This window comes from Fringilla coelebs, assembly GCF_963513975.1.
Source record: "Fringilla coelebs genome assembly, chromosome: 1".
Classification (NCBI taxonomy): domain Eukaryota; kingdom Metazoa; phylum Chordata; class Aves; order Passeriformes; family Fringillidae; genus Fringilla; species Fringilla coelebs.
Window position 1 is genome coordinate 56,730,211 of NC_140028.1, and position 14,410 is coordinate 56,744,620.

General features: G+C 34.9%; 1 protein-coding gene across 2 annotated transcripts in view; it reads right to left on the minus strand.

Moving 5' to 3' along the window:
- Window positions 1-209: 209 nt before the first annotated feature.
- TMX3 (thioredoxin related transmembrane protein 3) overlaps window positions 210-14,410 on the minus strand; it is a 28,496-nt gene continuing 14,295 nt past the window's right edge. Inside the window, exons 10-16 of one of the 2 annotated variants that reach the window (XM_084213114.1) lie at window positions 13,563-13,661; window positions 11,495-11,552; window positions 10,733-10,786; window positions 10,369-10,425; window positions 6,874-7,003; window positions 4,622-4,690; window positions 210-3,237 (exon numbers count right to left, since the gene is read on the minus strand). In XM_084213114.1, coding sequence (XP_084069240.1) covers window positions 2,971-3,237; window positions 4,622-4,690; window positions 6,874-7,003; window positions 10,369-10,425; window positions 10,733-10,786; window positions 11,495-11,552; window positions 13,563-13,661 — 734 coding nt within the window. In that variant the 3' untranslated portion in view covers window positions 210-2,970. Of the gene's footprint in view, window positions 3,238-4,621; window positions 4,783-6,873; window positions 7,004-10,368; window positions 10,426-10,732; window positions 10,787-11,494; window positions 11,553-13,562; window positions 13,662-14,410 lie in introns of those variants that run through there. The other variant, XM_084213115.1, reaches the window with a different exon arrangement.

Consider the following 14,410-nt stretch of genomic DNA (forward strand, 5'->3'; position numbering starts at 1 on the left):
TGCTAGAGTGCTTACTAAATCATAGACAAGCAAATATAAACTCCTACCTCTAGAGACTGTTTTCAAAATCCTGCAGAATAACAGCTGAATTTCTGCACTGCAGGACTGGGGGCTAAAGCACACTTATAACAAATATCCCAGGAAACAGCCTCCTACACAACATGTAACATCTAAGCTTGACACTGTAAATTAATCCAAAGGAAACAAGCTCTTTTAAATCCTTTTTATTACAGAAAAACAAAAGGCTTACACTTGACTTAAAAAAGCAGCATTGTTTTATGAATCCAAAGTTATTACACTGAAGTTGCTTTAAGAAACCTCTAGAGACTGAAGAAAAGAAATAAAATGCCCCTCCTCAGACAGCATTCTAGATTACTTGAGTGACCACAGCAAACACCTTAATTTCACATCACTTCTGACACCCAGTATATGACTTTTCTCCCCATGACTTGTTCAATGTAGCTGGGGGAAGGACTTGATGAAAACAGCAGTACATTTCAAGTCTAATGTGCAACATTCAGTACACATCTGATAGATATCAGAGTTCAGAAGTGACTGACATACAGGCTTTCCTCCTAACTCCAGCTATTAAGTGCTACAGTTTGAACAGATCCCAGTGTGATCCGTTTCTTCCACAGTATTTATCATTATTCAGGTCCACATCTCAGAATACTTCCCAGCTAGTCAACTGGCTACTACTGACTAGAAGCACAAACAAAAATAACCACAAAAAAAGAAGGCTCCATGTTGAAACAGTTCTTAGCAGTGCAGCAGAACTCAGGCTTTTTTTTTTCTTCTCATTACACTCCAGAGAAGGAACAGCATGGTTCCAGTGACCACTTCAGGTTTTTTAAGTCAAAAGCTGCAGGTTTCCAGCCTGAGCCAATATTAAATATGCAACTGATCTGTACTGAAATCTTAAGAAAATAGACAAAGAAAACATACTACTGCCTTAATAGCCCAAAAATTTGACTATCAGCACTGAGTTGTACAGAAGTCCAAAGAAATGTACAAGTTTTTCATTAAGTGATTTAAAAAATTTTTTTCAATAAACAGCTCAGGAGCTCAAGACCATTAATAAAAATACCCCTTTCTAAACACATTTTTAAGCACCTATTCCTCATGTATATGCTAAACCTATACCTCTTAAAGCTTCTACCAAAAAAATAAAACTTCAACAAAAAGCAAGAAATCTCAAGTCATTACGTACAACTGGCTATAATGAGAAAAATGAAAAAAGGCAATTCATAGAAAGAAAACAGAAAAAACATAAAAAGGGAGGAAAAACCCTATCAGATACCTGCTACTCATCGTTCTATGACCTCACTTATAATCTTTCCTTCAGAAACTAAAAGGTTTGTATTCATAATCAGACATGGAATTTTTAAAAAAAATTTCCTAATCTCTTTACATGTTTATCACAGTTTATACTGTTTGATAACCAAAATCTTTCAAGTCAGAGATCTACCTACTCTGCATGGCAACCTGAAGCCAGTTGTTACCAAGCTACTTAAACAAAAGAAACAAGTTTCTTTCCCACAGGGAAAAAGAATGCAATACATTTTCCCTGCTTATGATTCTACAGCATCATCAAATTTACTCAAACATAGAACTCGTTTATTTAAGCTTATTCATGGTTACTATTTAAAATTCCTTAATTTAGTGCTGTAGCACTAAATAGCAGTTTCTTATGTGATCAAGCTGCCTTATAAGAAGGACAGGAGGACATAATATTTTGTATTATACAATAATATACCCTTAAAAAAAAAGAGAAATAAAACTAAAAAACCCAGCATGAATAGTTTGAGGCAGAGTAATATAAGTTTTGTTTTTGTGGTACTTTCCAGGACATTGATGCCAAAGGCTGCTTTATAGCTTATCATTGGAGAGCTTTAGCCCTGGACACAAATTAGTCCTTTTTGCAGTCACAGGTTCGTATTAAAAGTGGTTTTTATGATGAAACAGGTAACAAACATGCTTTATACTGATAAATCTTTATCAATGTTAATATTAAGCTTCATTAACTCCCTCCTTCAGAGTAGGTAACAGTCTCAAACAAAAGTACCTATCTCAAAGAATATAACAATCTCAAGTAAACACTGTAAAATGAATGAATATACACCATTCAAAAAGCTTGTCATTAGAGAGTTATACAGATAGTCAGAAGGTGTTCATACTGACATCTTCCTTTATCCAGCTGTGCTGTGGATTCAGAAATCTTAAAGATCTTTTGCACTCTAAGTGTGCAAGCACTCACAGAAAGTAATTAACAGGCAATCATGTTCTAAAAGGTTTTTAACATAATTTTCCAGTATTTTTAGCTGCTAAAGCACTAATAAACAGCATATAATTCCCATATTCTGTATCTAGTAAACATTCTTGACTGCTAAGAATTATATTATTACATGGCAGAATGGTCCTCCAATTCCCAAAAATTTACATTTAATTTGAGGAAACAGAAAAGTTTGTTGTTTTGGTTTTGTTTTTCTTTTCCCATAATAATGTGTGACAGGTAGAACATGTGACTTCTTAGGGAACTTTTAAGTTGTCTTCAGCTTTCAGGCTCTAAAACACTTTACAGCTCTCTTAACCTTCCCTTGTTTCCAGCTTTAATTTTATATGAATCAGTGCATAACTGGGCTATATTAGTAGCAGTTCATCACATATAGTAAGGTCGAGTAACATTATCTGTGTTCTGGAAATGAACAATTCAAAACTCTTACAAAAATGGTATAGAACTGTACCTGAAAATTTCTTCAGTTTAAATTGCTCTTTGTTAATCTACTAAGGACAATTAAGAGAACATCCATTTTTTTTTTCTGTCAATTTCTGAGAAAATGTGAATACATGCAAGTCAAAACTACCATTATGCAGATAAAACGATCCTCTTTCATAAAGATAACCAATAAATGACAACCGCCAATAAATAAGTCTATTTGGAAATTCTAGAGAATTCTCTTGCTAAACAAGTTAGTCTTTTTTCTTTTCCATAATGTCTTTCTGTTTAAGCTCTCCATCTGAAAGTTCTGTGTATTTTCCATTCTTTTCCTCCTCTTGTTCTTCCTCACTGCCTTCATCTGTGAGCTCTCGATCACCACTTTCTTTTTTGGCTCCCTCATGCTCAAATACCTCTCCCTCTGTATCAGCTGTGCAGATTCCATAACACATGATGCTGATGACCCCCAAGGGTAACCCAAAGAGAAAGCATCCCAGCAGTGGTGAACTCTTGAACACAGACTGTTGAAATAGAAAGTAAAAACCACTTTCAGTGAACACAGAAAGTTACTGCATTACTTCTCTTAGGACTCTGTGTATTTATTCAAAAAACATCCAAAATGAAAATCAGTGATTTTTAGAGGGATCACGGAAACAACTAAGTTGGAAAGACCTTTCAGATCATCGAGTCCGACCTATGACATAACACCATCACCAAGAGCACAGCACTAAGTGCCACATCCACTCTTTTATTAAAGACCTCCAGGGATGGTGAACCCCATCACATCCCTAGGCAGCCCATTCCAATGCCCAATCACCCTTTCCGTCAACAACCTCTTCCTAATGTCCAACCTAAACCTTCCCTGGCACAACTCAAGACTGTGCCCTCTCATCCTAATGGATGTGTTATTTAGATTTTTCTGCTTGTTTGCTTTGGGTTTTATTATTGCTATTGTTTTGTGGGGTTTTTTAATAAGGTTCATCTGTTTGCTTTCTTCTGCAAAAATGGCAAGGAGTCCTCAACTTCAACAATTTCTACTCTAAGTTCATAAAAAAGGACACAAGTTCAGTATTACAATATTGCATTGGGACAGTCAATGTTTATATGCCAACTGCATATCCTATGCATTCTTTGAAGTTTTAGAAACAACTGTTCTAAGAGCGTTAAAATCCATTTTGAAGAAAAAAGTTTCACCTCTTACTTGTGTCTTGTCAAAAATTAGTCTGCAGAAAAATTCTATAGAGCTTCCTGTTGAAGAGTAGCTTAATGGCACAGGAAGAATGATCAATGGTTTCAGAAACTGGTGGCTAAACACTTTACTTTCACAGAAGTTTGGAAGACACTCATTTAGAAGCAAGTGAATTTCAACTTAAATTCACAGCATAGGTTTATTTGCTTGTGTAGGACAAAAGAAAAAATGGATTTGTGATCATCTTCCTAAGAAAATTTTGTTAAGCATAATTAACTTATGAGAAAGATAGTAAAAATATTTGTTTTAAAACTACACAAAGAGTAGTATTTAATCCTCTTATGCTCTAAGTAATTAAGTAAAAATGCAACATTCGTCAGAACAGTGAAGTGGTACCAGTTTCAGGTAAGGATGTCAAAAGTGTCAAGGAAATTACCTTGAATTCTCTCTGTTCTATCTCTTAAAATACATGTCAGGCATACAGAAAAGCAGTGAAAAATGAAGAAACTAAGATATATTGAATATTTATCATACACATTATTAAAAAATTTAATCAATAATTGAATTTGGCTTAAACCTATACATATACCTATAATATATACACAATATATACAATATAAAACAACTCATATAAAAAATATTTTTAAAACCCTCTTAAAATATTTGTATCCTGATTGAAAAGGGCACCATCCAAATCAATGAAAAATATAACTTACCACTATAGTAGACTTGGCGTCATAGATTATTCTCTTGATTCGTTGCAGAAGTCCATCACCACCCTGTGCCTGAAATTTCAAATGGAACCATGTCAAAACTGCTGACACTTTTCAGTTATGATTCCAAAAGTTCATTCTTCAGACCTTGCAATCTTAAGTCCCTTTAGAAGGAAATGAAAAGTAATTATTCTTACATCTCATGACGCCCAGACACTCTCACTTGCCAAGCTTGGATAAAGATTATTCAGAAGTCTCATGAAAAGGTCTCTCACAATCGTTTTAAACAATCAGTGCCAACTAAGACAATGGGCTGACACTCTCTCTTGTACGATAAAGAAACACTAACAAAAACTAGCAACTCTCCCGATGTAACAATGGTTAAACTGCAGAGTTCTTCTGAACTTTCCTGCAGTTGTTGAACATCCACTTATGGATTACAACAGCACAGTTAGAAACATCTAAGAACTAAGCAAAGAGAAGATATAAATGTGTAATAAATAAAACCTGTGTCAAGCAATGACAGGCTATACCTACACCGCCCCCTAATTCAGCAGTGTTCAAAATAACTACCTGAACCAGAAGGCAGTCTGTCTGCTGAACAGGACCAGTTTTCACCTTCCTTGAGTAGCCAGAGAAACAAACTCGTATTTGGAAGTCAACTCATCAGCACATGATCTGACCAAAAACCCCCTCAAACAGCAAAAGAAGTCCACAAAGATGAGAGAGATTCGCAAATGTTACCTATAGAGTCTTACAGAATAACAGTATCATCCAGGTGAATAATCCAACACTTCCCAAGGAAGAGAGGGGGGAAAGCCAGACTTCTCAGAAACTTCTCTGTGGTTCAGAAAGTCTGCATCCTATTAGTTGTTTACCAGCATACTTTGAAGACTCTCATTCCTCAAGAGCTGCACAATTTCTTGGGCAGAGAATGCAGCCAAAGTAACGCAATTTTATGTCTACAGACACCTTAAATATAGACAGCTTAAATGAAGTCATATCCTATATTTTTGTATTGTACAGAGAAGTGAATTTAGACTGACCTTTAATCACTCTAGCTATATATATGACCTTTAATCTAGAGATATTGCAAACAAAAGACAGAAAGACCTAATTGACAGTACAGCAACAAACATGAGGCATCACAAATGATTCTTTTCCAAGTAAAAAAAAAGACAGAAACCAATTACATTTGTTGTTTCAACCAGAAAGAGACATACAATTAGAGTCTAACTGATGTTGATAACTCAATGCACTTAAAAACCATTAAAAAAGCAAGAAGTCAAGAACAAAGAACCACCAAATTACAGCAATACCCCTCCCATTGCAATGGAAAGCATGGCCAGTAAAGTCCTGAACAGCTCATAAATCCACCTATATCATGTTCTACATCAACCAGGCAGATTAAATAAACCCCATATGACAAATATATTCTGTATTATTTGCCATTACCAGGCAATGACCTACAACTGCAGGCATAAAGCAAAGTGGGATTCAGCTAACACAGGAAGCCCTCAATGTACAGTCAATTGGGGCTTGAACCAAAAACAGGCTTCTCCCAGAAGGCAGCCAAATTATTAGCTATTAGCTCCCCTTTGTGGCAAAGCCTCCTTGCCCCAGAAGCACAAACAAAAGTTCTGCTCCATGACCTCTTTCCTCATCCATACAACATAGCTTTCTGTTCAACTTACAGTACACTGAGGGAATTAATACTCAAAAAATATCCAAGTCATCAATTCCAATTAACTTTTTAACAAAAGACAGCTCTTTTTTAGTTTTAGAGCAGAGAGGAGTAAGCTTGTGTCCATTTCTAACATTCAAAGTAAGTATAATACTGGTTTTTTTGACTCTGAAGTTATAATTCCTCCAGCTATTTGGTTTTTTAATTTTCCACCCAAAAGGAAGGGTGCAGTTCAATTATGCACTATCACTCAAAATTTTAAAAAATGCATTTAATACAAACCAGGAGATGAATAAAAATCTCTCTATTTACAACTGCACCAGTAAAAGGAATATCAAAATAAGCTGTCTACCATGGTGCTATAACAAAAGAAAGCTTGCTTTGTACAACATATAAGAGCATGACTCCAGAATTTACAATCACATATTCAGTGACAGCACCCAAGACAGTAAGACAGAACAGGAATATTAAACACACACATAACTATCAAAGCAACAAATTTTTTTCCTTTCTTTAGCATCTAAGGAAATAAACACTAACCAATATATTCCAAGCCACAATGAAGACTTACTTCAGCTGTACCATCCAGGATATTGTTAATAAACTGAACCATGTCTTCTGTGCTCTCAATGTGCCTATCTGGTAGAAAATATTGCTGATTGGAGGTATTCAATACAACAATAGTAGGGATTGTCAAGTCACTGGAAACATAAAACAGAGAGTTTATCTATTTAAAGAACTACCATATAAAATATTCCAATTCAAGTAATCCCTACATCATTTCAAAAGGGAATCTATTCATCTTCATACGTGCTCTTCATAGTAATTCTTTAAAAACAAGGAAGCAAGAGAAAAGGTATGGCATGGTATGGTACGAGCATGAATGGTATGGGCACATTTCTCATTAATATATTAATATTGTTTTCCTTCACACTGTGTCAGTAGCACTACTGAAGCTTACAGCATTTTACATACCCAAAGCAACTGCAAACCTTATGGCTTTCCAAATAGTAAGAGATCACAAATAGCAGCCTTGTATACAAAATGCATTAAGTATTTAAGTTCACAAAGGCAGAAGTGTAACTCAAAAATTTAATCCCACACAACCATTGTCTAACTGATCACCTTTATCTGCTGGTCAAGTCAAAAGAACAAACCATGACAAGCATAGCTTTTCTACAGCTCTTTTAGCTATGGTTTAAGAGGAACAGAGTTTTTAAAGAATTATTACTCAGCATTTAACCTTCATGTGCATGTGCACATACATTATAATTGGAAAGAAAAAAAATGTTAGAAATTATATCTGGACACAAACCAGTTTAATCTTCTGTCTGCTGTAGCACTAAATTCAAAATAAGATCAGATTAAGAAATTTTATTACTTCAAAAGTACACTGTTTGAAAAGAAAAATTTAAATATATTAAACAGGTTTAAAATCTCCTGTAGTCTTTATCAATTTTCTACAGTTCTGTCAGTAATGAATTCAAGTACTTCCTTCACAGCAGAAGGAATGTAAACCTTGTTTTTCTACATTTTCACCCTTGTCTAATGTGTCCCATCCATGTACGTTTGTAATACATGTAAAATTGAGGATTATTCCAATCTTATCTGTGGCTATCAATTCCTAGTAAATTATTTAATGAAAATACTGGTTATTTACCCAAGATGCCCATTTTCCTTTGGAGTCATTGAAATTATCCTAAATTTTCTCTCACATTTTAGGTGGGGCTTTTGGTTTTGATTTAAATTCAAATGCAAACCTAAAGGTGAAAAAGCTTAATAATATATGACAATTTTCTGAACTTCTAGAAAGCTGAATACATAAAGACTTAAGGTGCAGACTCTCTTCCCAGTACTGAAGCTGAAAGCATGGTAACATCTCAAAAACTGTAAGGGCAATTACAGGGATAGCAAAATAATGCCATCCTTTAAATGGAACTTAAGAAAAAAAACCCCAAATAACACAACTTTGTACAGCAAGGCAACCTGTAACATAAAACTCAATAAATACAATATTTCCCCTTGAAATTTTTATTCTCTTCTAACTAGGGACAAAGAAGAAATCTAAGTAGAAGGCACTCAAACCAGGTCATTGTTTCTGCAAGCATTTGGTAACAAGTTCCCAATTCTGCCAAAATACGTTCTCCCAGCAAAACTGAACAAGCTTTATTAATAAAGATGCAGTGTTTCTGTTGCATTTAACAGTCTGATAACTGATGTTCTTGGAGTTGGTTGTAGAGCAGCTGAAAGGTAACCTCCATGTACAGATTTCTTTATGCTATACAAAAGTTCACAAAAGCACAATTAATGTCTTACTTTTGAGAGCAGAGGAGAGTTCTACATACACCCATAGCTGACATTGATATTATACACCTTAGCTCATAAAAAGCTGTATTTTTGCTTTCAGTAAAATACTCAAAAGCATTATCAAGTAAAATTTTAGGTAAAATCATGTATTTTAATTAAAATACATAAGATTCTGATTTCTTCTTTTGTGCATGGTTTTAAATGCACCATTTCTAACCCAACAAAAGCATGTACATGTACTGCTGAAAAGACAGAAGAATTATAATGTCTACTAATAGAGTTACAGTCAAGTTCATAAATCTGCTTTTGTTGAGGTTTTATTCTATCCCCAGAAATCATAAAATATTTTGTCCTTTGTAAAGAAAACGGAATTTGTTCCTATGTGCATCCAGCACAGTAAAAAGTGTTTGGTGATACATTTCTCATAATTCAGATTTTTTCTATTTATACTTGCTGCCACCTGGTGACAAACTGAAGCAGTTGTAATACTTTTTTTTAACTCAAATTATTCATGTAGCCACATGAAGAGCCACTACTTTCAACATAATTTGCTGCAAATTGCAAACTTGCACATTCCTACTCATGCTTGAAAAGTATACACTGGGTTTAGAAAACAATTAAAAGCCAGTGAGTACTTGAACCAGAACTTTCCATATACTACAAATAATAAAATCAGGCATTTAGCAGATTCTGTTAAACAAACCAGCTGAACAGACCTTGCTACTAGATCACTACCACTCCAAGTGGCAGTTCTATCTTCCTTCCCTTCATTTCCTTCCTCCCAGGTATCTCATCTCCCTTCCCTACTTCTATGCACATCTGTGCTGGCACTCAGCAGAGTAGAAGGGAATAACATTGTTGCATCAGCAAAATAACTTCCCTACTTGATCAGACAAAAAAACAGACTTTTCTGACAGATAAGATGAAAGAGCTCAGCAGACAGACATAAGAACCTGCACAGGGGGAGCAATTAAGCAAGTGAGGAAGGTCTCACTTTTGGCAATTATAAAGCACCAGCTCAATCAAATCACATAATTTTAATGGACAGACAATTGTTTTTAAATCAGGTGTTAATCTACAGACGTTCTACAAAAATACAGACCTTGTGCTTTTGGGTCCACATGAAACTCCTAAAATATTTACGGGGCATGAACACATGCTTAATTAACGTTTTGATCCCTGAGAAATGGATTTGGAAAACTTACAGGACTATAATACTGACTCCTGGTTTTCCTTTCTTTCAGACCTCCAAAGGCCAGAGGAGAAGTAGGTAACTACAAATGCCAAACAATTCAGCTCTCTAATTGTGTATTTTGTAGAAAAGGATCACAGTAAAGGCAACTGTCAAGCATCTTGTTAAACCACTTATATATTTCAAAATACACCATGTACATATCAAGTGCAGACAGCATCTTCCATGCATTCTATACTTTTCTGCTGAAGTGCATTTCTATGCATGCCATAAAAATACATCAAGAATGAAAGCCTCACAACTCTAAGAGTAATTTAACAAAGCAGACCTAAAAGATAAGCTTTGTCAATCAGCATTATCAGTAAGCCAAACATCTAACATTAAATTATTTATTTATACAGTTTAACTTAACAAGTAATTGATACTATGGCACAGGCTGAATTCTGATGACAGTGTTTTCTTCTTAAGTCAGGAAAGCCAAGAACTTTTTGTGAGATTATTTTCAATTAAATACATTTGGTAACAAATACAACCAAAGAAAGAATATTCAAGTAAGAATTTACTTACTCCATTAGTAAACTATTAATGTAATCATTTCCATCCATATGGCCAAACTGGAAATCCCTGAAAGAGAAGTAGTTAAAAATAAAATGATGAAAAAGAAAACACAGTAGTGGGTTTCAGCAAAAGTTCTTCATTAAATATTTTTCCTATAACTGAAAATGAGAGCACACACTTAGACATGTAATTCAAAAAAAGTGATGATCTAGAACACAGCATTATGAAAAACAGTCATTTAATGAAATGGTCCTATTAAATATCAGTATAAAAATATAAAAGCACGCACTGTAACATTTTTCACTTAGGGAAAATGTGACTGCTGTCTTAGAAAGAATAATGCAGAAGAAGTATTAGAACATCAGAGTCCCACCTGTGAAAGTGGTCCCGATAATCTCTGGCAACTTCCTGAATAATAGACTTTAATCTGAAAGGAAAAAAATTGACATGGATCCAGGATAAACTCTTTCTAAATACAAACAATAAACACTGAGATTTCCGCAGTATGCAGCCATTCATACCTCATCAGCAACAAGGACTATCAAAAAAAACCTTGTTCATCTTGCTTAGTTCCTAAAGGTTGAAAATATCATACACAGTACTTGAACATTATTTTTTTAGTCTGTATACACCACCAGAAAGGGACAAGGGAAGGTCTTGTTCCTCTCAGCCTCTTTGGCAAATCCCAACCCCAGCAAAAACATCCCTTGTTTAAAGTTCCACAGACAACTAATATATAAAGCATCACTAGCTTAATTTTCAATGTGAGTGAACTTTAGTACAGTCATTTGTTTAAACTCACTGAGTTCATCTCAAAGTCATCTGAACTCAAGCACTTTTGTCTTTGTTCAAAAGGTGACACAACAGCTTTTAAAAGCCATGAGATCACCATTTCCTCCTGTGATCCCATTAACAAATGACAAAAAAGCGATATAGGAACTTCCACCATCGCAGTGAACTCACACACGCTTCAACCAAGCCATAAATTAAGTAAAGTTAGTGTACCAAGTCAGAACATTTACAAGTTGAACCCACTAATTTAACCTATATTTCTCAATATTTAAGCAACTTCCAAACTTCCCTATGTCATACCAGCACATCTCTCCCATAGTGTCACCAATACTCAAGTCTGTACCTGGTATGTTCCACTGAAGAGTTTTTATCATCAATGACTGCAATAGCCACAAGTTTTCCTAAAATAAGGAAGAAAATTCTTGAAACCATTTACAAAGAAACACACATTCTCCAATGGGAAATATGTCAACTTAGAAGATCAGGTACAGGAATTAGTTTTTAAATATAAATAAGCATCACAGTCAAAGAGCCTCTTCAACCTGACCAAGCTGTGGTCTTAAAGCTACTGAAAATTAAGATGGAGCTCAATGCCACACCACTAGCACTGCATGAAAAGCCTATCTATAGAAAGAAGTTAAAAGGGAGAAAATACAGATAAAAATAAATTTCCTACTCAAGCTGCATATTTACATATACTTCAATATGAGGCTATGGAGACCTGCATTATATAGCAGCAATTACAAACTGATTGTAAGTGATTAAATCACTACTGTATGGATTTAATAACAACTATTTTTCATACTGTTGTGAGCATTATGAAAAAAAAATTGGAAAATTTACTTGCAGAGCCTAGAATTCATGACATCAGAAACACAATTTAGTTCACAGACCTCTGTCAGAGGAGCTTAAAGGTCAACACCAAAATATACCGATCTCTTCAAGTCTTACTTTGTAAAGTTTTCCTGATTAAAAGAAAAAAAAAACTCCAAACCCAAAGAATGCTATGGTCAATCAGATAAAAGTATGTTTAAAAAGCTGGCCAAAGTTTCTCCAGATCAAACCTTTGCAGTTAAGAAAGCAGATCTGTTAACAGTGCAGTCATCAACCAGATTAACCCAAGGCTCCAGAGGGCTGATTTTTCAGTTCTCTCCAGATGCCACAATTCACTCAAAATGCTCCCCATCAAGACAATCAATTGCTCAGTTCCTACCTATCACCATGCCACAGGAAGCATGAACTCCCCTCAAAAATAAGAAGTCGCTCTTGTTCAAGTAACACTGAAGGGTTTTAAGGGCAAGACCTATGATTCATTCCCATGCTTCCTTGTGAAATAGCAGTAGCTTCTCCCCATTCCACTTCTTCCATACATCAATTCTCACTTTTTCCCCTTTTCTTTCTACCCTAAGATACTACCAAATAAATACACCAGTAGACAAGCTTTTAGACTATAAAAGATGATGTAAATAAACTCCAGGTACTACGTATTAATACATAAACCTCTTTAAAGTAAATGATGGCTTCTCCAGTGTATTGATAAAGTTTTGTTTTGTTTTATTTTTTTTGTTATTTGAGGAATTGTTAGTCAAAAATGTAACAGGAAGCAATACGCTATATTTAAACAACTCACAACAGCATTTCTGTAAATAACCATTCAAAATGTAGGTGTAACAATATGATCTTCATAAACATGTAAGAACATAGATGCTTCCTACTCTTTAAAACCTGAAAGAACTCAGTGTTGATTGAATTTAAGTATTTTGAACTGGAATATAGATGATAAGATGTCCTGGCCTGAAAAAGTCAACACTTAGAGTATTTCTACTGGTACCTCAGCGTGTGTATACACTTCAAGAGCAGTACAAGTCATGTGCCTTTTCCAGAGGTCACTTGGCTGCAAAATTTTCATTTGGACTTCAGAACTTTTGCTAAAGAAAAGCTGCAGTTTTCTGGGACAAGTCCACTTAAATACTCCTCTCCCTTACCTGCCACATCTATTTCAAAGATATCTATATCCACTAGATGTAAGATATCTGGATAATACATATTTGATGCTTCCAAATTGTTTTAAAATTCCATGCATGTATTCCAAGAGGTAATATGCAACTTATGGAAATGTAGGGTGCTCTTAAATTAAAATTCCTACTAACTTCTACGATTACCACAGGATTAGTCACATTAACTTTTATGTTGTGAGGAATGGACTAGTGTAGACTGTACGCGAACCCTCTTGTCACAAGTCAGTCCAACATCAACAAAATACTGCCACTATCAGCTCTAACCTGATATTGATTAATTTCTAAAGTTTAAAAACTTTAGTACTTACTTTAGTACATGTTCTTAGTACTCTTTTGACTTTTCTTACTGTGTAGTACATAGTGTCAAATGGTTTAGCAGCAGCAGCATCTCACCTGTATCTCCAAGTTCATACAGAGTAAAACCATCTACATGAAGGTAACCTTGAAATCTTTCTCTGTTTATCCAGGATGACAAATCACCATCTTCATACTCTGACATTTAAAAAAAAGAAAAAAAAGAGGGTTACATGCATTTTTTTAAGAGGTGGGCCATCAGATTCACTATTTCAGTACTATTGAGGCAACCACTAATTTTTCTTCCTATTTCCTTTTATCTGTTACATCAATTATCACACTCTGATAAGCTTTCCTTCTCTGGAATTGCTAAAAGAGATCAAAAAAATTAAATGAAAATCACAGAGGCTGTAGAGTGAATTTTTATCTGGAGGCAACAAACTGAAGAGGAAGACAAGTACATCCATTCTACAAGGTAACAAAGAATACCCTTGGCGACCAATGTGAAATAATTTGCTGTGGTATTACTTATCCTGAGAAATTAAACCTGCAATTAAATCTTCTGAGTGACATGTTTCCAACTTAAAGTGAGAACTTGCATTTGAATCTAAATCAAAAGTAGATGCTCTTGCAAATAACTGGTGTGCTTACAAGCCCAGGCTATGCAATGTAACTATGAGTACGTGCTTCTAACACGCCTTATGGTACAGTCTGAGCACAATATAATATTTCTATATGGATATACACACATATATACAGATATACACTGTTACAGCAGTGGCAGGTGGACTGACCTTATGTACTGCATAAATACACTGTAGAAATAACTGCTCTAAAACACTACTAGTTTCAAGTGATCTTTCTACATCTTACACACTGAACAAACCAGGTAAAGTAGTCTATGTATATGATGAATTTGTACAGTGAGGGAAGCAGTAACTTTTCTA